The 27,459-nt window shown below is 42.8% G+C and overlaps 3 protein-coding genes across 7 annotated transcripts; 2 read left to right on the top strand and 1 right to left on the bottom strand.

Moving 5' to 3' along the window:
- Positions 1-713: 713 nt before the first annotated feature.
- Positions 714-2,985, top strand: atpv0e2 (ATPase H+ transporting V0 subunit e2). Of its 3 annotated transcripts, XM_028973657.1 has the most exons (5): positions 714-815; positions 892-1,015; positions 1,259-1,306; positions 1,698-1,797; positions 1,875-2,985. In XM_028973657.1, the coding sequence occupies exons 2-4, from the start codon at positions 912-914 to the stop codon at positions 1,789-1,791; spliced, it is 246 nt and encodes an 81-aa protein (XP_028829490.1). In that variant the 5' UTR covers positions 714-815; positions 892-911; the 3' UTR covers positions 1,792-1,797; positions 1,875-2,985. The 3 variants fall into 3 exon arrangements, with proteins under 3 accessions (XP_028829490.1, XP_028829489.1, XP_028829488.1); XM_028973656.1 differs by lacking the exon at positions 714-815 and having other exon boundaries at positions 822-1,015; positions 2,656-2,985; XM_028973655.1 differs by lacking the exon at positions 714-815 and having other exon boundaries at positions 822-1,015.
- A 2,150-nt stretch (positions 2,986-5,135) lies between these two features.
- On the top strand, positions 5,136-13,025 carry LOC114786101 (CREB3 regulatory factor-like). The gene is made up of 9 exons (XM_028972931.1): positions 5,136-5,455; positions 6,031-6,328; positions 6,849-6,965; positions 7,039-7,714; positions 9,919-10,086; positions 10,168-10,357; positions 10,608-10,681; positions 12,349-12,477; positions 12,577-13,025. Exons 2-9 carry the CDS (start codon positions 6,305-6,307, stop codon positions 12,669-12,671), a joined length of 1,473 nt encoding a protein of 490 aa, XP_028828764.1. The 5' UTR covers positions 5,136-5,455; positions 6,031-6,304; the 3' UTR covers positions 12,672-13,025.
- A 3,524-nt stretch (positions 13,026-16,549) lies between these two features.
- Positions 16,550-26,805, bottom strand: LOC114786100 (ectonucleoside triphosphate diphosphohydrolase 7-like). 3 transcript variants are annotated; one of them, XM_028972928.1, is made up of 13 exons: positions 26,661-26,805; positions 26,324-26,373; positions 26,018-26,200; positions 25,727-25,932; positions 20,435-20,585; positions 20,076-20,179; positions 19,931-19,990; positions 19,628-19,779; positions 19,338-19,504; positions 18,013-18,334; positions 17,837-17,922; positions 17,335-17,496; positions 16,550-17,256 (listed from the first exon to the last, which is right to left on the bottom strand). In XM_028972928.1, exons 1-13 carry the CDS (start codon positions 26,682-26,684, stop codon positions 17,040-17,042), a joined length of 1,884 nt encoding a protein of 627 aa, XP_028828761.1. In that variant the 5' UTR covers positions 26,685-26,805; the 3' UTR covers positions 16,550-17,039. The 3 variants fall into 3 exon arrangements, with proteins under 3 accessions (XP_028828761.1, XP_028828763.1, XP_028828762.1); XM_028972930.1 differs by having other exon boundaries at positions 26,284-26,373; positions 26,661-26,756; XM_028972929.1 differs by lacking the exon at positions 19,931-19,990.
- Positions 26,806-27,459: the final 654 nt, after the last annotated feature.

Genomic DNA, 27,459 nt, shown 5'->3' with positions numbered 1-27,459 from the left:
AGCGGCCCCGTAATCAGAAGGTTGCCGGTTCGAATCCCGATCTGTCAAGGTGCCACTGAGCAAAGCACCGTCCCCACACACTGCTCCCCGGGCGCCTGTCATGGCTGCCCACTGCTCACTCAGGGTGATGGGTTAAATGCAGAGGAGAAATTTCACTGTGTGCACCGTGTGCTGTGCAGCTGTGTATCACATGTGACAATCACTACACTTTATTATTATTATTATTACACTTTACAATGTCAATTAATAGACACTTTAGTGCACATATTTCATACAACCCAGGAAAAAATAAATTGTGACATAATGAGCTTGGACTGATTATATTATGAATTAAATGTGCTTTATTTGGAAGCAGCCCGCCTCTCTCCCCTTTCAGCTTCAGCCCAGCAGCAAGCAGGCGCATCAAGGGCCCTGGCGCTCACATCCCACATGTATGAGTGTGATAGAATTTAGAGGTCTATATCATAATGTCTGGTCCTTTTGTGTTTGTTTGTTTGTTTTTTGCGAGTTAGTTATTACTAAATGCTGCATCAGCGAGGCAGATAACCTAAAAACCTTATTATTTAAATGAAATATTCATGGTCTGGGTTATGATGAATGCTTAACTTAAACTGTAAATATCGGAAGATCTTGATGCCAATTTAAAAACGAAAAAAAGAAACAAAACATATTTCTTAAAACCTTTTACCGTTACCCAGCACAAGTGCGCGCACATTCTTTGCGCAGCAATACATCCCCTACTTCCGGGTATCAGAGGCAGCGCATTCCTGCCAATCAGAGGACAATATGGTCCAGCCAATCGTAAAGGCACGAATGTAAGTAGGCGGGTTATATACCGCTAACGCGAGATAGCATCCTTTACACATATAGACGTATGTTTTTGGGTTTCAGGAAATTATCAAGGTGCGGCCATGGTTGCCCATTCGCTTGCTTTGCCAATGATTTGCTTCACCACCCTCTGGGGTTTGGTTGGCATCGTTGCACCTATTTTTGTGCCCAAAGGACCAAACCGAGGGTAAGCAGCGGAACGTCTTCGTGTGTATTATCGGATTCCTCCAGCCGTCTGCGTCGGGTCGCTTTATTCCGAATATTTGTCGAGCGGATTGGACAGTAGCGCGCATACCGGCGGGCGGGCAGGCAGGCCTAATCCCCCTCGGCGGCGACAGGGGCATTTGAATAAAGGACATTGTTTCGATCCTTTTTTCGTATTTGACCTGGAAATGTGTTTTGGTGATTGTGCGTCTCTGTTTGTTTGCAGCGTTATCATTACAAGCTTGATACTGACCGCGGTTTGCTGCTATCTGTTGTAAGTATCACAGCAAATGCTGTTCTGTACGCGTGCATGTGTGTGTGAGATTCGTGACGTCACACACAGTGCCGCTCTAAATTTTTGTGTTAGAATTATAACATGCAGAGTTCGTGTTGTGTAAGTGCTCCATGCCACATTACGTCAAATAGCAACGCGGTCAATATGCAATACAATGAAACTTTTTATTTTCTCCCTTTACAAGAAAAGCAACATTCATTTGTCATGATATGTAAAATATTTAATTTCAGAATAGCCCTCTTAATATATTATTTATCAATTAATTCAGAAAAATCTTGGAGCAAATCCAATTTGTTTCAGACAAGGTGTGAGAGAAGATGTTTGTCATTAAATGTTGGTCTTTTTTTTTTTTTTTTTTCCTCCTTCACAGCTGGCTGATCGCAATTCTTGCTCAGACAAATCCTCTCTTCGGTCCACAACTAAAGAATGAAACCATCTGGTACCTGCGCTACTTTTGGGAGTAGACTGAGGTAACATCACCATTATCACCATGATTTATATTTAAAATGTAATGAGGTAACAAATCTTTTATTATCTGTGCTTACAGAGTGACATCCCCATTTCCAGACATGGTGTTTTTTTTTTTTTTTAATGAATTGTATCTGAAGGAACTGAACTTAACTCCAAAATGCACTCCCTGATTCTCCTGATTGCTGGTGTAAAATATATAATGTAGTAAAATTGTTTGTTATATGTTGTGCTTTTATGTTTTGTGAAAAATAAATAATAGAGATATCCTCCTCAGATATTGGATACACCATATTTGGAAATTTTGGTCTGGCTACATGTTTATTTATTTATTTATAAACTCAATCAGGACATGGGATTATTGAATTGCTGAAATTGGGGGGTATAGTTCCTGTGCTTCTTAAGACTAATAAATAAGCAGATGTTCCTTTAGAAATTTTATTCTACTCTTGAGTCATCTATGATATCTTTGGACAAAGGTTGTATGATATAAAATTTTTGCGTGTAATAGCATATACAATGCACTTAATGCATATTAATGTTTTTTTTAGGTAATTTATAGCATTTCTTTGTTTAAACATGGTAAATTTTAAATAGCATAATTGTCAGTGGTGGTGATGAAGAGTGTAGATGCAGAAGTCCTTGTCCCATGACTAATGAAACTTTAATATCCTCCTTCACATTTCATCTTGTCTCAAATCAACACATTTTGTTTCTCTCCCTCCCTCTCACACTGTGTCCATCTTTTTCCTCCTTGTTTCCATGGTGATCCCAATGACTGGTGTAGACTGCAGTAGCCTAACCCTTATTTTGACCCCTCTTGGTGAATAGCGTTTATGTTCTCCTCTGTATGTCCGCAGTTGAAGCTTCTCAGACGTGGAAAATCCAAGCGTCTCCCTGAAGCACAAGCTCTTTGCCAAAAAATATCAATATACAGCTGTTTTTGTGAAAAGACCAAACATTTGTTGTTATCATGTAACCTGCTTTAACCTGTGATGCTCATCATAAAACCTTCAGCCATGTTTCTAACGGAGGGTGATATTCAGTGGATGATGAATGGTTGTGTTCCTATCACTATGGGAATATCCCAGCTGCGAATGGATGTGGGTGGATGTGACCAGCTCCCATTGTAGATGTTGTGCTTTATGTAGTTTTGTTGTCTCTGTGAATAAACTAGGAGTCTATGGTGATGTTGCCTGGCTTTACTGATGTTACAGCAATTTTATCTAGGTCAAACAAGCTGCATATTTAAATCCACTTTAGATTAACATCAACATTTTCAAATTAATTTGTTTGTACTGACATCATCCAGAGATGTTGTGTGCTCCTAAACCTTCTACTTATTGTCAGGATTGACGGCAGCTGTGCTCAACACCGGTGGCCAATCCTGATGGCGCATAAATGCCGGATATTTCCGCCCCTTCCAGGTCTCCGGCATTTTCATGAACTTCATCTGGCAACAGTGTGTATGTTTGTAATTTGAGTTCTGGCACACGCCTACGGGTTAGTTTATGTTCTTTATTTAAGTTAAATTGTTTTTCGGCCACCGCGCCATTGTTTCTTTGTGTTTATTGTTTGTGTAGTAATAAAAACCCCTTCCCAACATGTCAAACCTCTGCGCTTCCTTCCCCCGTAAGTCCGTAGTCGTGACACTTATGAAGGATTGATCTGCATACTTAGTGGTGGCCTAGCGTAAGGCAGCGGACTCATAATCAGATTTGCGGGTTCCAACCCCTTGATCAAGGTAGTGTCCCCACACACTGGTCGCCTTTCATGATACGAAAATATAATGATATATTATGATACTGTAGATATTGCGATATTCTACAGTGCTGAAAATGTAAAACTGAGCTGATATACAAGATGCTGTGATCGCTCTGTCATGTTTTATGTTTTCACTCTACCCAGCTCTACAGCGCAATGGATGTTGTATTCACACACTGATTCGCGAAAACGCTCGACAGCACCACCCAGTAGACTAAATTTGTATACAAAAATATTGATATTTGATGTCCCTGTATTGATACAATATCACCACGTATAATATTGCGATATTTTGCTGTATATATATTTTCTAACACCCCTATTCATAGGTATTTAGCACAATAAGTTTAAGGTTTAAGACCAGACTATAAAGGGTTATGATGAACAGCTCACAGTGCAGAAAAAGATCTTGAATATGAGAACCAGGGCTGGCCATGACGGAGGCAACATAGGCAAATGCGAAGAGCGGCATCCATACAAGGTAGCACCAAAAAAGGAGGAAGAGGTTCTTTAAACTAGTTGGTATTAATGTATCGTAATATGAAAAGAACAAACCAACATAAATTTACCTGCTTAGCAAAGCCTATTAAGTAGTAGTAGTAGTAATAATAATGATACGTAACTTTCCAATCAGGCCACCACGGCGCACTTACCTAAGACTCCAAATTTGCTGAACATTACATTAATTGTAGGTTCTGGGTATGCTGTGCCATGGAAGAATTTTTTTGGATTAATGTGTTATGCAAAAATGTAGAGGATATGTGAGGCAATGCGTGAAAGATATGAATACTGTGGAGTTTTTCCTTGTGTGCAGAAGGGTCAAGTGTGGGGGGTGTCAACTGTAGGGCCTGTCAAAGTCCATTGAGACATACTGTATGTGATTTTGGGCTATATAAGAAATAAATGTTGTTGTTGAATACCGGCCAAACTTAAGCAAAGAAGTCATTTGCTGCAGAATAGAATGCGTGAAGAGTTTTAATAAAGTAGCTACGTTGGTTCTGTTGTGATGGTAATGGTAATATCCCGCGTCCTCTGTTCAAGACGTTACTATTTGCGCCGCCGTTCTGCGCCGTGTCCTCAAACTCAGGTCACGTGGACCCGCCCGTCTGACGTCACGGCCTGTCGTTCCCAGCCATATCCTTTTTCAGTGGAACCGGGCGCTGTGACCTCAAATGCCCCCCTCCTGCAAGAGCGCTGTTTACCGCTGACACAGTTTCCATTTTACTCTTACCGCACCGGAACCGGCCTTAAAACGCCCCAAATCCGAACACGTGCGAACACGTATCGAAAGTTAACGTGTTATCATTCCTCTGAAAAGGAAAGTTTTTTTTTTCTTCTTTTTTAATTGTGAGTCATGCGGACGACACCATCTCAGGGGTAAGGGGGTTCGGTCGAGCCCTCGGCTACCTCGCACGATCACCGGCCAAAACCTCCATGTCATATCACACCGTAAGGTGTTCTTATTTAAACGTTCGAAGTTTAATCTAAAATGATGAAGATTTACTCTTCTCAATAAAAATGTCACCCGGCCCCTGGATGGATTCGTGGCCCTTTAATTCGCAATGGACCGGTCCGATACCAGCTGTTTAAAACTAACTTCCTCTATAAAGGATAAATAATTTGTCGCCTGTCATTTTCGGGCTGTAACATCGCTGCTTTTTGCGCCGTAATCCTGCGACATCCCGTGCAGCGGCGCAGATATTTGCAATGTTTTGAAGGGCAGCCCGACGGCACCTCGCTAACCAGTTTATCTGGGCTTTGGTCGCTTTGTGAACTTCTGGCTCGCGTGTTCGCGGCCCCGGAGAAACTCCGCCGCCACGTCATTTCTGCAACTTTGTCCGTGAACCGTCGCCGCCGTCGGGCTGGGGCAGCTGGAGGCTCACAGGTGGAGGAGAGGTAGAGTAGCCTTCAACTTCCTCCTGCCATTGTCTGCCTCCTCCTGCTTTTTATCAAACACGCGCGGACGGTCCTGCCTTCTCCCCAATTTCACGGTTAATAATGCACATCCGGTGGCGTGTGTGCGATTAGTCGATCTGACGGCCTGACCCATATATCGTTGCGTTTATTTATTCTCTGAGGGTCGTGGCGCTCGGGTGACACGCGGGACGCCGCCACGGACACTGCTTTTGTTGTCAGAGACGGTAACGGGTGCTGAGGACGGAGCTGCAATTCATCTCTGAAGAGATGAAGATGTTCATTTGCATAAAATGTATCCCGACTCAGAAAATTGAGTATATTCTAGTAGCGATATTTATGAATATTGTGAATATTATTTTATTATTACTGCTTCCAGTTGCTAAAAGTTCAGATTTCTGGTAATACACGGTTAGCTCTCTCCAGTCAGACACCATTTGGGTCTCTAAGTAATAATAACGATCATGCTAATAACGTGATAATAATTATCCTGCTAGTAATATGCATTCTCCACATCTGTGTTTAGTACCTTTTATATTTTGCTCTGTTACTGCAAGGTGCTGGACGCAGTCATGTGAGAGGCGTCACCTCGTGCCAGGTTACTGCTGGAGACCCTGTCCTCCTTTCCACCGCCCGTACCAGGACAGAGCTGAGGCGGGGACGCCTCACCAACGTCTCTGTCCCAGGCATGCCTCAGGTGAGGGCACTTTTCGTGTAAATAGTGCCTTCCTTTCAGTTGTTTCAAATGTATCATAATATCACCGCCAAGATGCCACTGAGGTGCCACTGAGCAAAGCACCGCCCCCACACACTGCTCCCCGCGTGCCTGTCATGGCTGCCCACTACTCACTCAAGGTGATTGGTTAAATGCAGAGGATAAATTCACTGTGTGCACCGTGTGCTGTGTATTCTTAAATGTCATTTTGGTATTATTATTATTATGTATTTTTAATAATGTGGCCATAATAGCAATAATGAATTAATTCATGAATATAATGCCACCATTTCCTAAAATATCTGGGTCTGATTGGTACACTTTACCTTAAGTAAGACACAGAACCTTTTTGGAGTTTTAAATGTTTGTAAGTAGTAATAATATTTAATCATTCTGTATGCGTGAAGGCCTGAAAGAGGGCCTGCATTTGAATTATTTGGTTGATTTTTAAAAAATAATATTATTTGCATAGTAAGTGAATGTAATTAAACATAATTCGTGGAGCAATTTAGGTATAATAATCATTCATGTTTTTACTGGACTTATGTCTTAAGGTAAAAAATATATAAAAAAAAATTTAAAAAAAACTGTTGACATGTAAGATTTGTCATCATAACCAGCATATTTAAATAGTGCCTGTGCTTGTACATTTTTTTTCAGCCACGTATGAATGAGATGGAACCAGCTTTTGGTGAGGCATATGGTGCCCATCGGTACCTGCTGAGCCAATACCCACTCACCGCATCTCCTCTCATGGGCAGGACTGACCATGATCAGGTTACATCAGAGCTTTCTTTTTAATAGACTTCTTGAACAGGAAACTAACTGGGTATGTTTTTCCTGAAACTAGGGTGTGGTTGTGATGCTGGGCTCCCCAGAATCCCTGAGGAAGCGGCCTTTCGAACTATTGAGTGACCTGGTGGATGATGGCTTCGGTGAGGACCTGCAGCATGAGCGCTGGGACGTGTCCGCGTTAGACGAGATGGCACGCTGCAGTAAGCTGGCCCTGCAGGGGGAAACAGTCGGGGATGAAGAGCCGGTTCTCATGAGCCGCTGGGGCCTTCTCCACGAGGAAAAACAGGAGCAGTTTTCACCGTTGCTTTCTGCCAGGGCTGGCAGTCCGATGCTGGAACAAAACTCCCATTTCAACAAGCAGATTGGAAGGAAGGAGCCCAGAGGGTCCGAAGAGGCTGAACAAGCCGCAGCCAAGGTGTGTAGAGAGGTCTGTGGAGTGTCTGCCCAAACGGTGGAGGTTTACCAAGTTGTGGAGCTGAACGAGCCAGTGACCTTGGCCTTGGAGCACTGCAGCGAGGAACATAACTACTCATTACAGGCCGAGAGGCCTACTGATAGCGACACTGAGAAGGAGGAGGAGAATGAGCAGGGGGACAATACTCTGCTGGTGAGGAAGGACGAGTGCAAGAAATCAGAGAATGATGACACACAGGAAGAAGAGGAGGAGGAAGAGGGAGCAGAAGATACAACACCAGAGGCTGAACTGTCCAGCTCGTCAGGAACTGAATGTGGTGAGATCTCTTTTTGTTTTTAATAGGACTCTAGACTGTGACATTTTAAGTAGCAGTCACAGACCACCGGGGGGCTACCCAACTCTGTCCCAAATGTGAACTAGAGACATTAAAGTGAAGTGAAGTGAAGCACAGCACATGGTGCACACAGAGAAATTTGTCCTCTGCATTTAACCCATCACCCTGAGTGAGCAGTGGGCAGCCATGACAGGCGCCCGAGGAGCAGTGTGTGGGGACAGTGCTTTTCTCATTGGCACTTCAGTGGCACCTTGGCAGATCGGGATTCGAACTGGCAACCTTCTGATTACAGGGCCACTTCCTTAACATTATGCGCCACCACTGCCCCATAATGTGATTCGAACACGCAACCTTCTGATTTGGAGTCAGACATGCTACCATTGCACTACGAGGTCTTGCTGAAGATGATTAGCACAAATTAAGTCATTCCATCAGTGCTGGCATCACAACGAACTAATCACAAGGATTGCATCCAGTTACGGACACATCAGGACAGGTTATCACTCCCAGCTCAGTGTGTAGGAGCAGCCGGTGACATGGTGACTTGCCTATATGTCAGGGCAGTAGAAAACAGATGTCAGCATGCACAGTTCTGGGTGTAAACCATTGCGCTTTAACCTGCTGTTTCTGTTCATGGGTACATGGTCTTTGACCAGTCAGAATTCTAATATTCTTTATTATTTTGACACTAAAATAATAGTTGAATCATAGATCTACCAGCATCCAGGGACTCTAATGCAGTGGACAAGCACCACACTTCAGTGCATGACTGGAGGCTGCTTAAATATCTTCTCTTAAAATCTGATTTATTAGTATTTTATTAAGCAGCAGATAACGGTGAATCAACAGCATTTCAACACAATGTCTCTGAGCAACATTTTGTCTGGAGAGGAAGCTTTATTTCTTAAGTATGGGTTCAGTTTAGGTTTAAATTAAATGTTCTTTGCCAGCTTGGATGGAGGTATTTGAAATCCATCTTGCACTGTCCCAGCCTGCACGTCCATGCAGGGTCTCTGATGTCTGAAATCCTTAACCTTAAAGTGACCACTAACCCAACTAACTGTGATACTGCTCAATTATATTCCCTTTTTTTTTTGCTTTTATATCGGTCTTATTGGTCCCCTAATACTGTATCTGAAGTCTCTTTCCGAAATTCAACCTTGGTGCAGAATTACAGCCACTTCTGTGTCTGTACCATTCTGTACCATTAAATGCTAATGAGGAAGAGAGTGGCCTATAGAATTCACCAACACCATTTACCAACCACAATGTTTTGCCACAAACAGAAAGTTGTCGCCATTTTTTCAGAAAAAAATTAATTAACTCACTAGTTTTGTGCAACTGAACAAAAAAAATACATTTTAGTAGGGGCAGTGGTGGCCTAGGCGGCCCCGTAATCAGAAGTTTGCTGGTTCAAATCCCAAGCCGCCAAGACATCATCCACACACACTACTCCCCCGGCGTCTGTCATGGCTTCCCACTGCTCACCAAGGGGGTTGGGCTAAAAGCAGAGGACACGTTTCTTTGTGTATCACAATGACAATCACGTAATTTCACGTTTGTGATCATCTTTCTTTCATGAAGCTCACCTTCCAGCAGTTACTGAAGGATAATTCAGAATTTATAAAGACTGCTCATTAGACAGTGCATTTCATGTTTGCCTTGTCTTGTGCACCTCTTTTGTAATTCATATAAATGTATACTGTGTTCTGTCATTTTTCTTTTTTTGTCCGTGTTTCAAGTCTTGTGTCTTTAAAACCTTGTGTTCTTGACTCATGCCTTTGTGTCCATACCTTCCCAGAGATCCCTATCCCTGTCACTCATCGCTTGTTTAAATAATTAACAAATAGTCTTGTTCCACAGTTAGTTTGCCACTCATTGCAAAACGTGAATTTAGTTATTCCTTGAAATGCAGGGTCATTGATTAATTCTGAATTGTTGCTGGGACACATTGCAGTGGGCGTCAACACGTTTGTGTACAAGTTGTAATTTTTCCACCACTGTGCACAGGCTTTTCTTCGTACAGCATGACAAACTTGCCTACCCCGTATGCAGATTGTCTTGCACTGCAGTTACATCACATCAAAATCCCAAAATCTGAATGCACCTCTACAAATTGATGTGTACGGAACACCAAATATCCTTATTTACAGGCATGTGAATGTGCTACTTACTTTACAACCCAGATGCAGAACTGGACCAGTGCGCTGGTGAGCGCCCCCAGAAACGCCGGTGCTTCTGGGAGTACCGGCACACCCGTGACTCTAGCAGCAAGAAGAATGCTGGAGGAGAAGTGCGGTGGTCACTGTCCTGGAGTTCCAGCACCCTGCCAAGCACCCTATACCGCCGAGAGGGTCTGTGTGTGCTGTTTTTAAATCAGGCTATACCGTAAGTAATCCAATGTCATAATTCTGTTCTTTTCAACGCTTCCACAGGGAAAAAGGGCAGGCGCAAAGCTCGCAAAACCGATGCCAGTGACCTGACCCCAAACCCACAGAAGCTGCACAACATTGGTGAGCAGCTGCAGAAGCTCAATTCTGCCATCGATGGCATGGGACCTGTCAATGACCTACCGGTGGTGGCCCGGGCTCGCTCTCGGAAAGAGAAGAATAAATTGGCATCCAGGTACATTGAGACTGAGAGAGAGAGGAAAACATGGTAAAAGATTAACAAATTGTAAAAAAAGAGTTTGTGGTATGCAGCAGGGTCATGGGCATCCAAGGATGGTTGATGTAAGTGTGGAGTGATTGCAAGCCCATCTGGTCCGATATGTGTCTCCAAGAACCTAGCTCAGGAAAAATAATTCTGATTTTAATGTTGTGGCTGATTGTGATGGCAGCACTTCATGACCATTATGCATTTCCTTGACGTGCAGGGCATGTCGCCTCAAGAAGAAAGCGCAGCATGAGGCCAACAAGATCAAACTGTGGGGTCTCAACCAGGAATACGGTTAGTTGTCCTACACAATCCAGCTCTGGTTTTGGGGCCTGCATTTTGTTTTGGACCCCACCCCACCTAAATGGGGCCAAGCCCACAAAATGCAGCTCAGAATCATCGACTCCTCCATTTGGAGGGCTGCCATCCAATATCCGCCCATGAGTGAGAAGCTGTGGCAGAAAATTGGGCTTGTGGTGGTGGGTGTACAAGTTCGTTGCAGCCCTGCCAGATTGTGGGTGTCTAATCTTGTCCCAACTCTGCATGCGGACATTGCAACAGGCTTCCTTTCTGCCAGGTTAATACCAGTTAGCACAGAACTATTACTAAGAACGCTGTTCCGTTTTACATTTACATTTATGGCATTTGGCAGATGCCCTTATCCAGAGCGACTTACAACGTGCTTTCAAGTTACCATCGATGAAGAGATCAATTCTGGTTCACTAGGACCCCAACTATGAATACATCTTTTTATTCACTCTGTTGTAGATTCTGTACACAAGTTCGACAACAAGAAAGTTACAATTTAATCTAAATATTCTTTAAAGAGGAAGGTCTTGAACTGTCGTTTAAAGGTGCTGAGTGACTGAGCTGTTCTGACCTCGAGGGGAAGTTCATTCCACCACCGAGGGGCTAAGACGGAGAAGAGTCTAGATGAATGTTTTCCTTTTACCTTTAGTGATGGAGGGACCAGGCGAGCAGTACTTGTTTTATCGTCCCATATTTTTACCTATCCTACTTTACACACAGTCTTTACAGTATTAATCACCCCCAAATGTTGCAATGTTCAATGTTTGTCTACATAAATAATTTTTCTGCTAATTACAATGGCTTACTGTATAGTAAAGACATGTTCCCATGACATGAAAATCCCACTTTGTGAGATTATTTAACATTAATGCAAGTTCCACTAGCCTGTCTCAGACAGCCAGATCTGAGATTTGTCCCCTTTTGTCGTCACAAGAGGCTTCATTTATATTTTGGGAAAATGCTGGCGTGACTTCCTGTCTGTTCCAAACATTGTGATTTGTGTTGATGACAATGTCATTTCCATGAATGCCTGCTTAACTTCTATAAGCCGATCTCCTCCTCGTCCAGCCTTTCTCCTCCTCATTAGCATTTAAAGCTACAGACACAGAAATCTCATTGTGGGACTGTATCAAAGTGTTATTCTTAACCAAGGCTGAATTTCAGAAAGAGACTTCAGAGCAAGAAACACCAGCTTATGGCACCTTTAAATAGATATTGTGGCTGGATTTTGAGAGGATTTGTTATTGATTATTGAGTCATCATTATTGACCTCATCATCCTGATGTCACCTCTAAATGTGCAGCCTACTCTCATTCCGTTTCTAATGCAACAAATAACAATTTTAATGATTACATCATGCCACAAAGTGGCAGTGGAGGCCTAGCGGCCCTGTAATCAGAAGGTTGCCGGTTTGAATCCCGATCTGCCAAGGTACCACTGAGGTGTCACTGAGTAAAGCACCATTCCCACACACTGCTCCCCGTGTGCCTGTCATGGCTGCCCACGGCTCACCAAGGGTGATTGGTTAAATGTAGAGGACAAATTTCACTGTGTGCACCATATGCTGTGCTGCTGTGTATCGCAAGTGACAATCACTTCACTATCACTATGCGTCTGTTTAGTTAGTAATTGGCAGGCATTGTGTTTGACAGATAACCTGTTGGGGGCACTTCTGCGCATAAAGGAGGTGATTCGGCAGCGTGTGGAGAGCAACAATGTTGTAGACGGGGATGAGAGAGGGATGACAAAAAGACTGGAGGACATTATGAAAGAGTCCAGCGGTGAGTGAGTGTCCAAAAGCCCCCACTCTCCCTGAAGTTCTAATTTTTGTGTTGCAGTGTGGGGTGAAATTGAGTTTCTTTTGAATCACCTTCCATCAGGTCCCCTGGTGGCTGGAAGAACCAAAGAGTTTGTGCAGAGGATCCTGGAGGTCAGTGCAGGAAGTCAGAGCCAGGGGGTGGAGAAAACCACTTGAAACCCACTCACCCGTATATAGCTGACCAATCCTGCACACTTTCTCCATATGACACTCCCTTCACGGTTTTTCACTGTTTTGAGCACTCACATGCACACTGGCTGCGGACCTCCTTCGTGTACAACCACTACCTGTTGTACAGGTAGTGGGAGGAGAGAAGGTTGGTGGAGTACCACACACACGCTTAGCTGTTAAACTCTTTTTTCAGCCCCTCAGTAGCAATATCTAACCTTCTCTCCTAAAGCTGCTCCCCTAGCTGCTGTGTGTGTATGTATTTGAATAAGCACAAGTGCATTTGAAACAGTATGTGTTTGTCAGGTGCCCTTCCTTCTAAAAAAAAAAAAAAAAAAAAAAGCTGTGTCTGAATTTCCATTCCCATTGTGCCTATGAATGGACACCACTCTGTTTATTGTAGCTATTGGCTGGTGGCAGAGCACTCTTTCAGGATGGTGACTGGGTAGAGGAACAGGATGTGGGAGATGTGGGTCTTTCATGACTACTGAAGTGGCTACTGCGCCGTTTCTATCGGAGAGCCATCTTGCATGTAAGCTTTGTAGGTGTGTGAAGCAGAAATGAAGTACTGTCACAGTTGGAAAGGATCATTAACCAAAGATGACAAGAACTGAAGAAATTCAGTTTGTCCAATCTTCTGGAGGCCTTCATTGAACTTGCCCAGGCTTTTCAGTCTGAAATCTGCTAAACATTGCTCTTTTAGTCTAAGATCTGCTGCAAATGGTGTGAGTAAATATCAGAGAGGGGGATTGTTATGTGCAACAAATATGTGCAACCTTTTAAACTTGAAAGCTGCCTGGCCTGGCTAAAGGTTTGTGTGAAATGGGACATATTGCCAATGCCTTCTGGTGCACTATTAAATGTGAAGTCGCAGTGCATGTGTCCGAAGCTAATACTTTTAAAAGTGAGGGGACAAAATGACTTGGACGTGGGTAGTGTCAGTGTCACTGTATTCGTAGACTCACTTCAAGCAGTCGAGATGAAATATGAGACTTGCGAGACTTTGAGTTGACCTAGCTGCTTGTCTGGTTGTTTTTTTATTTATATACATATATAAAAATATTTTTATGGTCCAAAAAAAGTGGTATTTCACACTACACTGCTTCTGTGTTAACTAGAACATTTCATGATTGCCAATGGGAATATTCCTTATCTAAACTCTTACTGGACAATCATGAACTCATTTTACTTTGCAGAAATCTGGTGTGGAATACCAGCCCATATCCAATCCAAACATTATACCCCGACAAACACTGTGGATCTAAAGGAAATGCTTTCATCAAGCGCTACAAATTGCTGGTTTGTCTGCACAAGTGATTTTGGTCTTATCTTGCACTTTGGTTGGGAAAACCCAAAAGCCTCTTTTCTTTATTATATTCTGAAGCTGAAGATGCTGCTGAGGTCCTCAGTGTTTGGCCGGGTATTGCTCAGACACAGTGCTGTAGCCCAATGTTGGGATGTGGGCCTTGCAGTCACGCATTTTCAAAGTGCCTAAAGCCCGAAGCTGCCGAGGCTGTCCACTGTTAAAATACACAAAGCAAGTACATATGGCGCTTTAAAGAAGGGCTGCACGATATATCGAAAAAGTATAGTATACGCGATATCTGTATCGCAAAGAGTTGCGATAAATGAAATTTATGCTGCGTCCCAATTACTATATACTATTATGACCGTGAGGTCAGGAAAGGAGAAATCGGCTTAATCAGGGTTTTGGAATAACAGTAAGTGCCAGCGGTGAATTCATAGTATTTGAAAAACAGTAGACCGGATGTACCCGGATGACCCACTACTTACAGCCGAATTCTGTAGTAGGCATTCGATGGACTCTTCACATAAGGCAGCGGGAGAGGCGGCGTCATATTCAAAACATGGCGGCAAACGGCTCTACATTCAAATGTAGTACCTACTCAAGTATTATGCGATTTCGGACGCAGCATTAATTTATGTGCCAAGCATTTGTGTGTCCAAATTTGACCAATCTTTATACCCACCTCCCAAGTAGGTGATATAATGCTATTACCGAGACCAGGCCATGTAATAATTACATGTTAATATAAATTTTTATTTATGTGAATGTTGACAATATGTTAGTGTTTCCACTACATACCAATTTATTTGAGGCCTGTACACTTTGTTTAATAGTATTTTCTTATTTAATTTTTGTTTAATAATATATATATATATATATATATATATATATGTGTGTGTGTGTGTGTGTGTGTGTGTGTGTGTGTGTGTGTGTGTGTGTGTGTCTATGGTAACAGCAAACCAGAAATCAGAATATCAGCTGAGGGTTTTAAGTCATTCATAATGTTTTGAAGTCTAAATATTTGCAACTTCCTTGACATATTGTTTCTTTTTAGCCTGAATTAGATTTAATTAGATCAGATGAATATATATTACATGTTTATTATTATTAGCTATTTAAAAAAATTTATATATGTAATGATCATTCAAAAATAATAAATTTTAAAAGCCTTTCTCTAGGGAGATGTTAGATCATTAGAAAGAAATATCATTATTCCAAAATTCAACAATATCGCATATTTTCCCAATATCGTGCAGCCCTACTTTAAAGAGCATGTCTCTATGAAGTAACAGCCTTTCTTTGCAACAGGGAGCCAGTAAGATCTGCTTTAAAACCCTGTCATGCACATTTGAAAAAAGTTAAATGGCCGTGTTAAGCAATACCATTCATCTTCTGAAATGGTCCAGAGCTGAAACTTCTAGAAATTATACTGTAGACACTTCTGCACCTGACAGAATATGATGCCAAAGACATTCGTCCACTGGTGTAATGCAGGACTGCGGATACTATCCGAAGATTCCCAGTCTGAGACCAAGCGTGCTGTACTAGTGTTACATGTAACGCACACCACCAAAATTTGATCTTTAAACTGACAAACGACTTTCCGCTGAGGGTTAGTGGAAGAGGGTCAGTGTGCTCATCGCTCTTTCTTTCGTACTTTTTATCTGAATCATTTTATGTGCCAGTGCAGTCACACAATCCCATTGCCAGTCGCCACTGGTTAATGTTTGCATGTGATTATGCAGGTCGAGGTCTTTTAAAGCCTCGTTCACAAGTTGTGTCTTGGTATCGTACCAAGCGAAGGTCTCTTCTTCATCCGCACTCATGAGACTTGGGCTCTGAATTAGTAGAAGGCTTTAGAACTCTGAGCATGAGGGGAGAATCACACTGCATTGTTTACTCGTTTATATTAGACTGTATACTTTTTTTTTTCCTAATTTCTAAGTCTCTCAGAAGGTAAAAAAAAAAACCTTTCATTCCATCAGCTTGAGCTGACTTTGTGAACCTGGGTGTGACAGTAAAAAGCTGGAGTCTGTAAGGCTACACTTGTGGGAGTCCCATGACCCGTTGATTCCCATTGTCCCTTCAATAATCAGTGATTCACTTTCAAATAGTCTAGAACAAGTAATTTTGGGTCTGGGCACTCTTCTCTGGGGTCTGTTATCACAAGCTGTTTAGTGTCCATCTCGTCCTACGATTACATTTCAAATGTTTCCATTTTAGAAAACAAATACATTTTCTAGAAATTCATAAAATCTGTGAAATTGACCACCATACAGGAGCACTTCCCAGCGTTCTACTTCACATGTACAGCTGACTTCGGTTTCATAACCTGCTCTTTGTTTTAGGTCTGGCAGTGTTTTAATATTTCCATGTACAACTCCTATTGTCTGTTATAGTACAAAAGTAAAAGAAATATAAGTGCCGTACCAATAGACGCCTAATTTTTGTTTTTTTTTTTCCTGTGTGAGTATAATGTAATTTGAATATTTATATGCAGCTGTTGTATTAAAGTATATTTTTTAAAAATATCAAGTATTCATGTTTGACACCACCATTGAATGTTTAAAATATTTACTCAATTCATTTAATTGATTGGCTAAAACTTTTTTTTTTTTTTTTTTACCTTCACAAATGTATAGTCGGGATCTTTTTACATTGCACAATACCCAGCTTTAAGATGGCTTTCCATGCACTTGGTAGGTGACTGTAAGGCATGTACCACTCAACGTTCACGTCACTTTTGCCATTACAGGACTAAAAATGTCCCAGACATATCTAAAATAGAAATTTTTTGAAAGCTCTATATTCACTGTAAAAAAAAAAAAAAAAAAAAGTTCTCCCAAAATTGGCCTCATGTTTAGTGACTGAACACTAACAACATTTAATTAAACAAAATAAATAGTAGTGTGACACAGGGTATACCCTCAGTCACTAGAATGCCATTATATCATCCAGCAAAAGCAAATGATTCAAGTCTTCAATTAAAAAAGTATTAATACTTCTTTCAATTCTGATTAACATGGAGAGCGGTACTGTCCTCCTCTTTACGCAAGCAGAGCTTCCCCCTCCTCTGTCCACAGCAAATCGAGGGCGTCAGCCTGCCTCTGCTCGCGCTGGTGGATGCGCCGCAGCCGGAGGATGTACAGCAGGATGGCGAGCAGAACCACCAGGATGCAGGCGAATAACAGGTAGTGGTTGTACACGAAGGAGGTCCGCAGCCAGTTGGTGTGTGACTGGCGGAACGATTCCTGCTGCAGGTCCCTGTGGTTTACAGCAGAAGATGTCTGCATTCAGCTATTATACATCACCTTCAAACCGTTCACACAATTTCAAACAGACCTGAGAGGAAGGAAACGAGTTTTGAAGAGGATGGCTCCAAGCGTCCACTGCACTTCCTTGTTGTAAACCAGCTGAGCTGTTCTAAGGTTGGAATAGTCTTTGGGAAACTTGAACCCTGAGTGGAGAACTTCATACATCCAGGCTGATTTGAAACACTGGTACCTAGGAAGATCAAACAATTCGACAGGGCATTAGTTAACCGCATGATTCAGTTATTATGCACCATTTTTAAACTAGCACTGAGCACAGGGCTTGTTAAGCGTGGGTCATGTGAGTGTGTGGGTGAGCGTCCTGCTATGTCCTCACTGTTCCTGCTCTTAGACAGTGGGTGAATTTAAACCAGTCAATAAGCCAAAGGCAAAAGCATCATGTTTCTTCTTGTTTTATCAGTTTAAGTCCTGAGAATGTCCTTGCACTTACGAAAACCATAACACTGCTCTTAGCGCAAGTTTGAAAACAGTGCCCATTGTGTTAAGTATTTTGTTAAAAGAACAGTACATACTTCAGTCTACTCAAGTCTGCCTGTATGGAAAAGAGCTTGCTGTCCAGACGCTGTTTCAGTGTGTTCCAGTTGGTGGAGCAGTAATCCTAAACCACAGACAAAGACAAGGTACATGGACTGCATAAAAACTCCAGAACCTCAGCTTTGAATTAACTTGATCCCCAGGAGCTCATTACCATAGCAGATTTGGAGTACTTGGAGCTGTTATACTGGCCACCAATGCGCAACACATCCTCGGTGCAGTAGTAGAGCTCCGAGAACCCATAGAACTCGCTGTTGCCAAAATCAATGGGAGCCTGGTATTTGCCATTGAAGGACATTGTGCCATTTGAGAGTCCGAGGAATGGGCGCACCAACTCCTGACACTGTGCCCAGTCACCCAGGCCACGGATGTGCACCTTCTGGCCATCCCGCTCCACGATGTCAGAGAGACCCCGTGGGAAGCAGGGGTCCAGGTGCGGCGAGGACTCCTGCATCCCAGTCTGTGCCCCAGTGGACCTGTCAAAGTGGAGATCATAGACTAGCAAATGTGTGTACAGTCTTCACCCCATTTAGTTCAGTAGCTTCAACTTATGGCTCATAGGTTCCTACAGGAGAATTTCTGGGCACATTTCAACCCTCACAAGAGAATTGTAGTATTTTTGGAGAGTATATAACTGAAATGTTTTGTAGAATTTCACAAATTCTTGTTGAAAGTGATTTGTCATTGTGATACACAGCATCACACATGAAATGTCACCCTGTTGTGAGCACCCACCAACAGTGCCCAGGGAGCAATGTGTGGGAACAGTACCTTGCTCAAGGGGACATCTGTATGACCTTCCAGTTATGAGTCTGCTTCCTTTCATCTCCTAACATGTAGCTATTTTTAAGCAGCAATCTCTGGCTTACGAAGGTCAACAATCACCTCATTTGGTTATAATATATTTCACATCTTGGTGAATGACTGGCCTCTGCGTCATGTCAGGTTTGTAGCTCAGTTAATTAGGACTTAATTCATTATGTTCTTTTATTCCCATTAATCGAATCTAAAACATGGGAAACATAGTTTTTGTTAAAATTAATACATTTCTATATCAGGGATAGTTTTCAAGGGTGTGAGGATTTTCTCATTTTTGAGATGACTCAAATGATCCCAGCATGATAAAAATGTTATTATTCGACTCATGCCTACGGGCACATTCTGGCCTATTTTGAGAATACCAAGATAGCTGCAACTACCGTAGTGCCTAAAAGCATTACCAGGTCTCAGGATAGTTTTAATTCCAGGAAAATGATATTTTGAGTTGCTTTACATGTCAATAAATATGAACAATTCCTCAGAGAAGCTGACATTTAAATCTCAAAATAAGACCATTGTATTACCCACCCCAAAAAGTGAAAGCATTTACTTAGGCTGTGGGCTATTTGAAATCTAAAACCTCTTGCAGCCCACATGGTTGTGAAATCTATGTTAAATTTGGGATTATAGGAAACACATTGAAACACTTGAATACACCACCTGCTCTTGATCAGGGTCATGTTGACAAGGTCGTCCTCGTACCGCTGACGCGCCATGTTGCCACCAAAGCCCAAGAAGGTTGTCACATAAATACGGTAGACATGCCTTGTGTGTTCCAAGTCACAGCCCAGGTTAATTTCAGCCAGCAGGCTCTTGGCTGCCTCCTCCTGTGCAGGGTGAGACAAGGTGTCCTCAGTGTCCTTCACCATCTCCACTATTCTCTTTAGCACCCTCTCAAGTCAAGCATTAACTCATTTTAATGGATTTGGAACTGGAAAACAGAATGTTACCTGTTCGGGTGAGCTGAAGACCACTGCACCAGGCACCTCATAGGCTATCTGGAGTGAAGCTCCACCCATATCTATGATTCCCACAGTACGTCGACGACTGGTTGGCTCATGGTTTTGTGATCCTGTGGTCACTTCAACAATACCATATTCTCCTGAACAAATAATAGTCATACATTCATTAAATCAGAAAACAGAAGTACTCATTCTTGTTTTTGGTTGCACAATTCACAAGAGCTCTGTAAGCATAAACACAAATAAGGCACAGCAAGTGGTACATACACACAGGAAGAGAACAAAACTCACCCTCTTCAGCATGGTCAAAACGGCCAAGCACAAAATTAATGCCAATCCATGCATATACACCTAACAAAAGAAGTGTTAGAAGTCACCCAGACACAGCAAAAACCAACGAAGCACCAGTCAAGCAAGAACATCTGAGGTTTCTCACCTTCTTGCTTTCCAGAGATCACCTCTGCCTGGGAGCTGGAGAAGAGGAAGTCAAACTCCGCAGGTATGTCTGTCACAAGGTCCTCAAGAATGGCAGCCTGTTGTCTAATGAAATAAGAAGAAATTACATTCAACATGGGAGGTGGAGAGAAGGTGACAGAGAGGCAGAGCTTTTGGGACAGATTCATGATAAGTCTGTACTGCTTTTGGAGAATAAAATGTGCGAATGTAGACATGTCAGTCTGTCCTGGTTTAAAGGAGTCTTCGGTTTTGTTATAGGAAGACCATTCCATATATCACATCGCCTGTAATGCTCCCGGACGAATTCCACCCATCTTTGTCTACATGGACCTTGCTTACTTGTCAGAGAGCAGCCTCATTCCAGCAGTGCAGAGGATGTACAGAGTTGTTTCCTTGTGTTTTTGCTTTGGAATATGAGCAGCAGCAAAGCTCAGCAAAGGCTGCAGGTAATCGCTGGCTTTATTAGGGGTCTGGGCCAAGGTGGAGATGCCTGAAGAGACCAATTCAAAATATGTTAGCCATGTGAAAAATACCCTAAATGTCATTCGCAATTAGGGGTGTGTATTGGCAAGGATCTCTCGATACGATATGATATATTGTAATACTGTACATAATGTGATGTTCACTGAAAATGTAAAAACAGAGCTGATATACAAGATGCTGTGTACCATCTGGGCGGATCACAATAAATTAATAATTCAGCATAACATAAATTTGCATTTTAAACACGCTAACCTTGTGGACACCAAAATGGTTAAGATAAAATGGATAAGATTTGGGACAGGAATTTCCTGATGAGATTTGGGAGGAGGTTCTGCTGTGAGTTCATGGATCATCTATTTGCGCTAGACTTGGCCTCATACAGTTTAAAATCTTACACCATTCATATTACACTAAAGTGCGGTTGTCACAAATCTATGAGGGTGTCAGTCCATTGTGTGACCGATGTCAGCAGTCCTCTGCCAATATTATTCATATGTTCTGACTTTGCCCTTCTTTACATCAGTACTGGACTGAAATATTTGACATGATGTTAGAATTTGTGGGGAAAAGAATAGAGCCCAACCCACTTGGGGCATTGTTTGGGTTTTTCTCCTCACCTGCTTTATTGTCTGCTCACCAAAGGGACGTGCTGGCTTTTTCTACCTTACTGGAAAGAAGAATATTTAGGACGAACTGGAAATCCTCTAAACCTCCCAGCCAAATTCACTGGATACGAGATATTCTTTATTTCGTTAAACTGGAAAGGATAAGACTTTCACTTAGGGGTTCCTTTAAAAGACATTTAAAAAGATATGGGGTCCTTTTCTTGATCTGGTTAAGAATAAGAATTTCCCTTCTGTTCCTAGGTGATACAGTTCATGTCTTGGTGGAGCTCTGCAGTGGTGTTTTTTAATTAATTCATTTTTGTATAGGTTGATTGTGGGGGCATTGTAGGCTCTTTTTTTTGGTGTAATATCTGTAATATCTTTTTTCCTATGGTTTTGTTTTTTATTTATTTATTTGTTTTGGAGGGGTTTTTTTGTATTGTGGTCTATATTGGGGATTGTTTGAGCTGTTTTCTTTTGTAACCTTTTGAGAATATTGTTATTGCTTATGCTCTAATTCCAATAAACAAAGTAAAGAAAATTGGATAAGATTGAAAAGAAGATATTTAAGTGCCCAGTCGGTTATCTAAGGTAGTGTTATCTGTGGTTCTTGTAGAAGTCTGAGCCAACACCATATTTTTCTATACAAAATTCAAATAGGTGGAGTCAAGGTATAAAGCGACAAAAGTATAAGGTAAATGTTCAAGGTAAAACAGTAAAAAAATTAATTAAAAGGATTTCTAGGGAAATTTAGTCCAGAAGTGATTGAGAGTGAAAGTGAAAGAACTCCAATACACTCCAGCACTATGAAGTGTTGTTATTGTTGATATTGTTGAGAGAAGAAGCTCTTTCTCATTCTCTCTGTGTGGAGTGGAAGTGCTTCCCTGATCGCAGCAAAGAGAACAGTCCATTGTTGGGATGGCTGAGGTCCTTCACAATCTTCCTGGCCCTGGTCCAGCACAGCTTGCTATCGGTTGATTGAAGGTCAGGGAGCTTGGTACAGATGGAGCGTTCAGCTGATCGAACCGCCCTCTGTAGGGCTCGCCTGTCTTGCAAGGTGCTGTTCACAAACCAGGTTGAGATGTTTCCGATCAGGATGCTCTCTATGGTGCAGGAGTAGAGGTTCCTGAGCACCTTGGAGAGCAGTCTCTCAGGCATCTGAGGTGGTAGAGACGCTGCCGGGCCTTTTTCACCATGGTGTTGATGTGACAGGACCATGTCCTGCGTGATGTGAACACCGAGGTAACGGAAGCTGTCCACTCTCTCCACTGGGCTCCTGTTGATGTCAGGGGTCTGGTAGGTCTTCTCCTGCTTGGTACTAAAGTCCATTATTAACTCCTTTGTCTTGCTGACTTTCAGGTGGAAATTGTTCCTCTGGCACGAGTTCACCAGATTTTCAATCTTCTCCAGGTAGGCAGTCTTGTCGTTGTCGAAGATCAGGCCCATTACGATGGTGTCGTCAGCAAATGTGATGATGGTGGTGGGAGTTTGTAGTGGCTGTACAGTCGTGGGTGTACAGAGAGTACAGCAGGGGGCTCAAAACACAGCCCTGAGGGGCTCCAGTGCTGAGAATGATGGTGGCTGAGACATGTCCACCCATCCTTACTGCCTGTGGTCTCCCAGTTAGGAAGTTGGAGATCCACTGACAGACATATGAGCTAAGTCCCAGGTGCTCAAGCTTGGTGGTGAGTGTGGAAGGGATTATCATGTTAAATGCTAAACTGTAGTTTACGAGAGAGATGGCGTCATCTGTGGATCAATTGGGACAGTAGGCAAACTGCAGAGGGTCGAGTGTGGCCGGTAATGAAGAAAAGTCTGACCAGCCGTTCAAAGATCTTCATCACTACTGAGGTTAAGGCTACGGTTAAATTAAGTAGGTTAAGGTAGTCCTTGAGGGAAGCAGGATGGGGTTTCTTCGGGACTGGAACAATGATGGATTCCTTGAAGCATGTGGGGATCACCGACTGAGATTGAGAGAGGTTGAATATCTCTGTGAACACCGGTGCTAGCTGGTCTGTGCAGGCTCTAAGGATTCTCCCCGAGATGCCATCTGGACCTGCTACCTTCCTGGTGTTCACTCTCTTGAAGGCTCTCCTCACGTCATGCTCGGTGATGATGAACACGTTCTCGGTGCTAGCAGAGGCTTCCTGTCTGCAGCTGTTGGATCCGTAGCATCGCTAGCGTCTTTAGCTGCAGCCTCGAAGCGAGCATAGAAGGTGTTCAGCTTGTCTGCCATAGACACGTCTGCGTTCGTCATACCGGATGTTGGTGCTTTATAATCCGTTATTGTTCTTAGTTTACCATCAAGCACACGCCGCCTCCCCGTGTCTCGGTGAACCGAGAAGAACTCTGCCGGCTAGATGACGTGGTCCGGCACCACTGGGTTCAGCCATGTCTCGGTATCTTCGTATTGTAAGCGCATTGTATGCTAATAGAAACAAGAGTGTCTCTACTGTACTTAATGCGCTCAATGGTGGTGGATTTTCCGGTGAAAGGTTATTGAAAACAAGTTTAAAAGACAAAAACAAGCTAAACGGGGTCGGAGCAGTCGCGACGGCAGCCGACCTCACCGGCGCCATCTTGGACAACACAACCCACGCTGCAGCAAACTCTTGAAAGACGAGAGAAAATGTCCAGAGACAATCCATATGCTATGAAAATAACACAGGCAATTATCGAGTACATTGCGTTGAGTGACCATCCACTCTCGGAGGTAGATAATGTGGGATTCCTCAATGTTCTTGAATAAATAATAAAATAAATGTTCTTCATTCCAAACTAGTCCCTTGTTTTTTTTTTTTTTGTTAAATTATATGACTAAATCTGTCAATTTAAATCATGTTTTTAAGTACTCTGTATCGCCAAGTACTGAAATGCAAGCACTCATACTCGTTTTCCAAAAAAGTGCACCCCTACCCCAAACCATCTCAATTGGGTTCAGGTCTGGTGACTGTGGAGGCCAGGTCATCTGCCGCAGCACTCAATCACTCTCCTTCTTGGTCAAATAGACCTTACAGAGCCTGGAGGTGTGTTTGGGGTCATTGTTCTGTTGAAAAATAAATGATCGACCAACTAAACGCAAACCGGATGGGATGGCATGTCACTGCAGGATGCCATGCTGGTTCAGTGTGCCTTAAATTTTTAATAAATCCCCAACAGTGTCACCAGCAAAACACCCCCACACCATCATACCTCCTCCTCTATGCTCCATGTGGAATCCATCCGTTCGCCTTTTCTACATATCACAAAGACATGGCGGATGGACCCACAGATTTGGACTCATCAGACTAAAGCACAGATTTCCACTTGTCTAATGTCCATTCCTTGTGCTTCTGCTTGTTGCCTCTCCTTAGCAGTGGTTTCCTGGCAGCTATTTGACCATGATGGCCTGATTTGTGCAGTCTCCCCTTAACAGTTGTTCTACAGATGGGTCTGCTGCTAGACCTCTGTGTGGCATTTATCTGGTCTCTGATCTCAGCTGCTGATCACTTGCGATTTCTGAGGCTGGTGACTCTGATGACTTGTCTTCAGAAGCAGAGGTTACTCATGTGTGCCAGTTTCGTTGTAGCGCTTTATGGTTTTTGCGACTCCACTTGGGGACACAATTAAAGTTTTTGCAATTATCCGGACTGACCTTCATTTCTTTAAATAATGATGGTGAGTCGTTTTTCTTTAGTTAGCTGATTGGTTCTTGCCATAATATGAATTTTAACAGTTGTCCAATAGGGCTGTCGGCTGTGTAGTAACCTGACCTCTGCACAACACAACTGATGGTCCCAACCCCATTGATAAAGCAAGATATTCCTCTAATTAACCCTGATAAGGCACACCTGTGAAGTGAAAACCATTTCAGGTGATGACCTCTTGAACCTCATCAAGAGAGTGTGCAAAGCAGTAATCAAAGCAAAGCATATTAAAATAGAACTTGGTATAGGTTCAACCACACCTACTGGACCAGGTACATCACTCCTTTGTGTGAGTGTCAGCTTTTAGCAGGCCCAATTCTCATGGAAGACATGTTGTAAAACAAATTACAAATGAATTTCAAATAAAAAAAAAAATTTAAAACAACCGATAATGAATAAAAGCTTGCGATGGTGCACTGTGATGGTAGACCTTTAAGTCACATAGTTTTCTAGTTCTTTGGAGTCTTAACATTGTAGAGTTGCTGCTTATCCTTATGAGCAGGAAAGTGAAAGTGATTGTCATTGTGATACACTGCAGCACAGCACACAGTGATAATGAAATGTGTCCTCTGCTTTTAACATCACCCTTGGTGAGCAGCGGGGAGCAGTGTGTTTTGAGAATGGTGCTTTGCTCAGTGGCACCTCAGAGGTACCTTGGCGGATCAGTATTCGAACCAGCAACCTTGAAACAGCTTGAAAGATGTGCGCCATTTCAGAAATTTGTCCAAAAATCACACAGAGTCTTCTGTCCATACTTTCCAGGTGACTGTTCACTCTGGGACACTGTTGTTCTTGGGGCACAAGTTTCTATCATAGGCTGTATACTTATCTAATCCTGCATAATCCTTAAAACCTACCTGGTTTGATCTTCTTTACAACAGGGGCGCGGTCATGGTCCCTCATCTGTCTAATGTCCAGCAGTGTGTGGGGGTTCCCATTGTGCGGAGGCCAGTAGTACACAAACACCCGAGAGCCACTGCTGCCGCAGTCAACCACTATTGCATAGTTCAGTGCCGGGTTCGAAACATCTGTGGCTTCCATCGTCTCCATCAATGAGAGGTATCTTGGATTTGGACACAAATGGAAAGCATTTTGTAAAAAAAAAAAAGGCCTTGTTTAGGGGCGTTCGCACTCCATGCGGTACATACTTGTTGGCACGAACACCTTGGTGTGAGGGGTGCCATAACTCCAACTGATAGAGACCCAACAGGAGCAACACACAGCAGGTGACAAACAGCAGTGGAAAAGCCCTCTGCCGACACAGACACCCCAGAGACAACACTGACACACTGAAGTGCCATGAGGCTGGAAGCAGACATGAGAAATTGATCCTACATGGAAAAAAAAAACATGCGTAAATATTATAGTTGTGTAGACAGTAGTCACGCTGCTGTGAAACGGAGGTGAGAGTTACCGCGCCATATGCGAGCGGCACCGTGGGGACTGTCACCTACAACTCATGACAGCAGACGCGTTCCCATGTGCTCTGATCCACGTCAGAAGCCTGGACAGAGAGAGAACGTCACAGGGGCTGTAACCCACACAAGCCCTGTAAAAACCTAATAAATGACATCCGAGCCTAATGTCGTTACAGACTGTTTTACAGAAACAGATACACAGAACGCAATGCTTGTGGTTGCTATTAACCGTGCTTTGCCATCCGAAAACTAATTTCCTGACGTTAGTCATGTAAGGTTCATTTTATCTGGATAAACTAACAGCCTGAATTTCCGGAAGCCGTGAAATATAGACACAAACAGACTCTTTTCATAAAGGTTTAGAGTAACCAACCGCCAGTCTTGTCCGGATTAGCATGGTACATCACATATTTCCATAGTCGTTTATTGAATCAGCAAAATTCGATTTTTACGAAAGAGGCTACCGACGGTGGAAACAAATGTAACCAGGTTAAAGCCACTGTGTGACGACACTTCCGGTGTTCTGCCGACAGTTGCTAGCGTTAAAAGTTGGACGCGTGCGCAACAGTTGAAACGTTGAAATTCCACAACTATTAGCCAGTATGGGTGTTCTTTAACTAATGACGTAAAAAAACATTTAACCGCGCCGATACATTCTTGAATTATTACTGGGCGCAGTTTTGTCCTCAACGCTGTTTGCGGACTGGGTTTCAAAATCAGTGCTACTATTTGTACTGTAACAAATTGTACATGACACAACCGCAGCCGATTAGTGACTCGTGACCGAGCCGTGAACTCACACGTGCGCGTGCGCACACCGTTCACCATGATTCACGCACTGACTTCTGGTAGAACGTCTGACTGTCTTGCGCAAGCGCAGTTTACTGAGCGTTTACATATGACGATCACATAATACGCATGCACGAACACTATTGAACTCGTTATTAGTTTATGTTTTGTGAACTACAGCTCTCCAGCTGTGATTAGAAACGTGGAATTACGTAACTCCACAAAGTGTAGTTATTGTGGGATTAAGATGAAGGTGCCTGTAATAAATATTTTATTGTGCAGACCACAGTTGAATAAATATAACGGACAGTGTACAGAAGGGGTCCGCTTCACAGTTCAACTGTATGACTGATTATGGTGACCAACCAGGCTGATCACATACC

The sequence above is a fragment of the Denticeps clupeoides genome, chromosome 3 (assembly GCF_900700375.1).
Source record: "Denticeps clupeoides chromosome 3, fDenClu1.1, whole genome shotgun sequence".
NCBI lineage: Eukaryota > Metazoa > Chordata > Actinopteri > Clupeiformes > Denticipitidae > Denticeps > Denticeps clupeoides.
Note: the sequence above shows the minus strand (reverse complement) of the source record. Positions and strands in the feature narration are given on the sequence as shown.

Coding starts and splice junctions, on each gene's coding strand:
- atpv0e2 (XM_028973657.1), top strand. CDS start 912: ATGGTTGCCCATTCGCTTGCTTTGCCAATGATTTGCTTCACCACCCTC. Junction 1,016..1,258: donor CCCAAAGGACCAAACCGAGG/GTAAGCAGCGGA, acceptor GTTTGTTTGCAG/CGTTATCATTACAAGCTTGA. Junction 1,307..1,697: donor GCGGTTTGCTGCTATCTGTT/GTAAGTATCACA, acceptor CCTCCTTCACAG/CTGGCTGATCGCAATTCTTG.
- LOC114786101 (XM_028972931.1), top strand. CDS start 6,305: ATGGCTGCCCACTACTCACTCAAG. Junction 10,358..10,607: donor AAGAATAAATTGGCATCCAG/GTACATTGAGAC, acceptor CTTGACGTGCAG/GGCATGTCGCCTCAAGAAGA. Junction 12,478..12,576: donor CATTATGAAAGAGTCCAGCG/GTGAGTGAGTGT, acceptor ACCTTCCATCAG/GTCCCCTGGTGGCTGGAAGA.
- LOC114786100 (XM_028972928.1), bottom strand. CDS start 26,684: ATGCTAATCCGGACAAGACTGGCG. Junction 18,335..19,337: donor ATGACCCTGATCAAGAGCAG/GTGGTGTATTCA, acceptor CCACTTTGACAG/GTCCACTGGGGCACAGACTG. Junction 17,497..17,836: donor GCAGACTTGAGTAGACTGAA/GTATGTACTGTT, acceptor TGATCTTCCTAG/GTACCAGTGTTTCAAATCAG.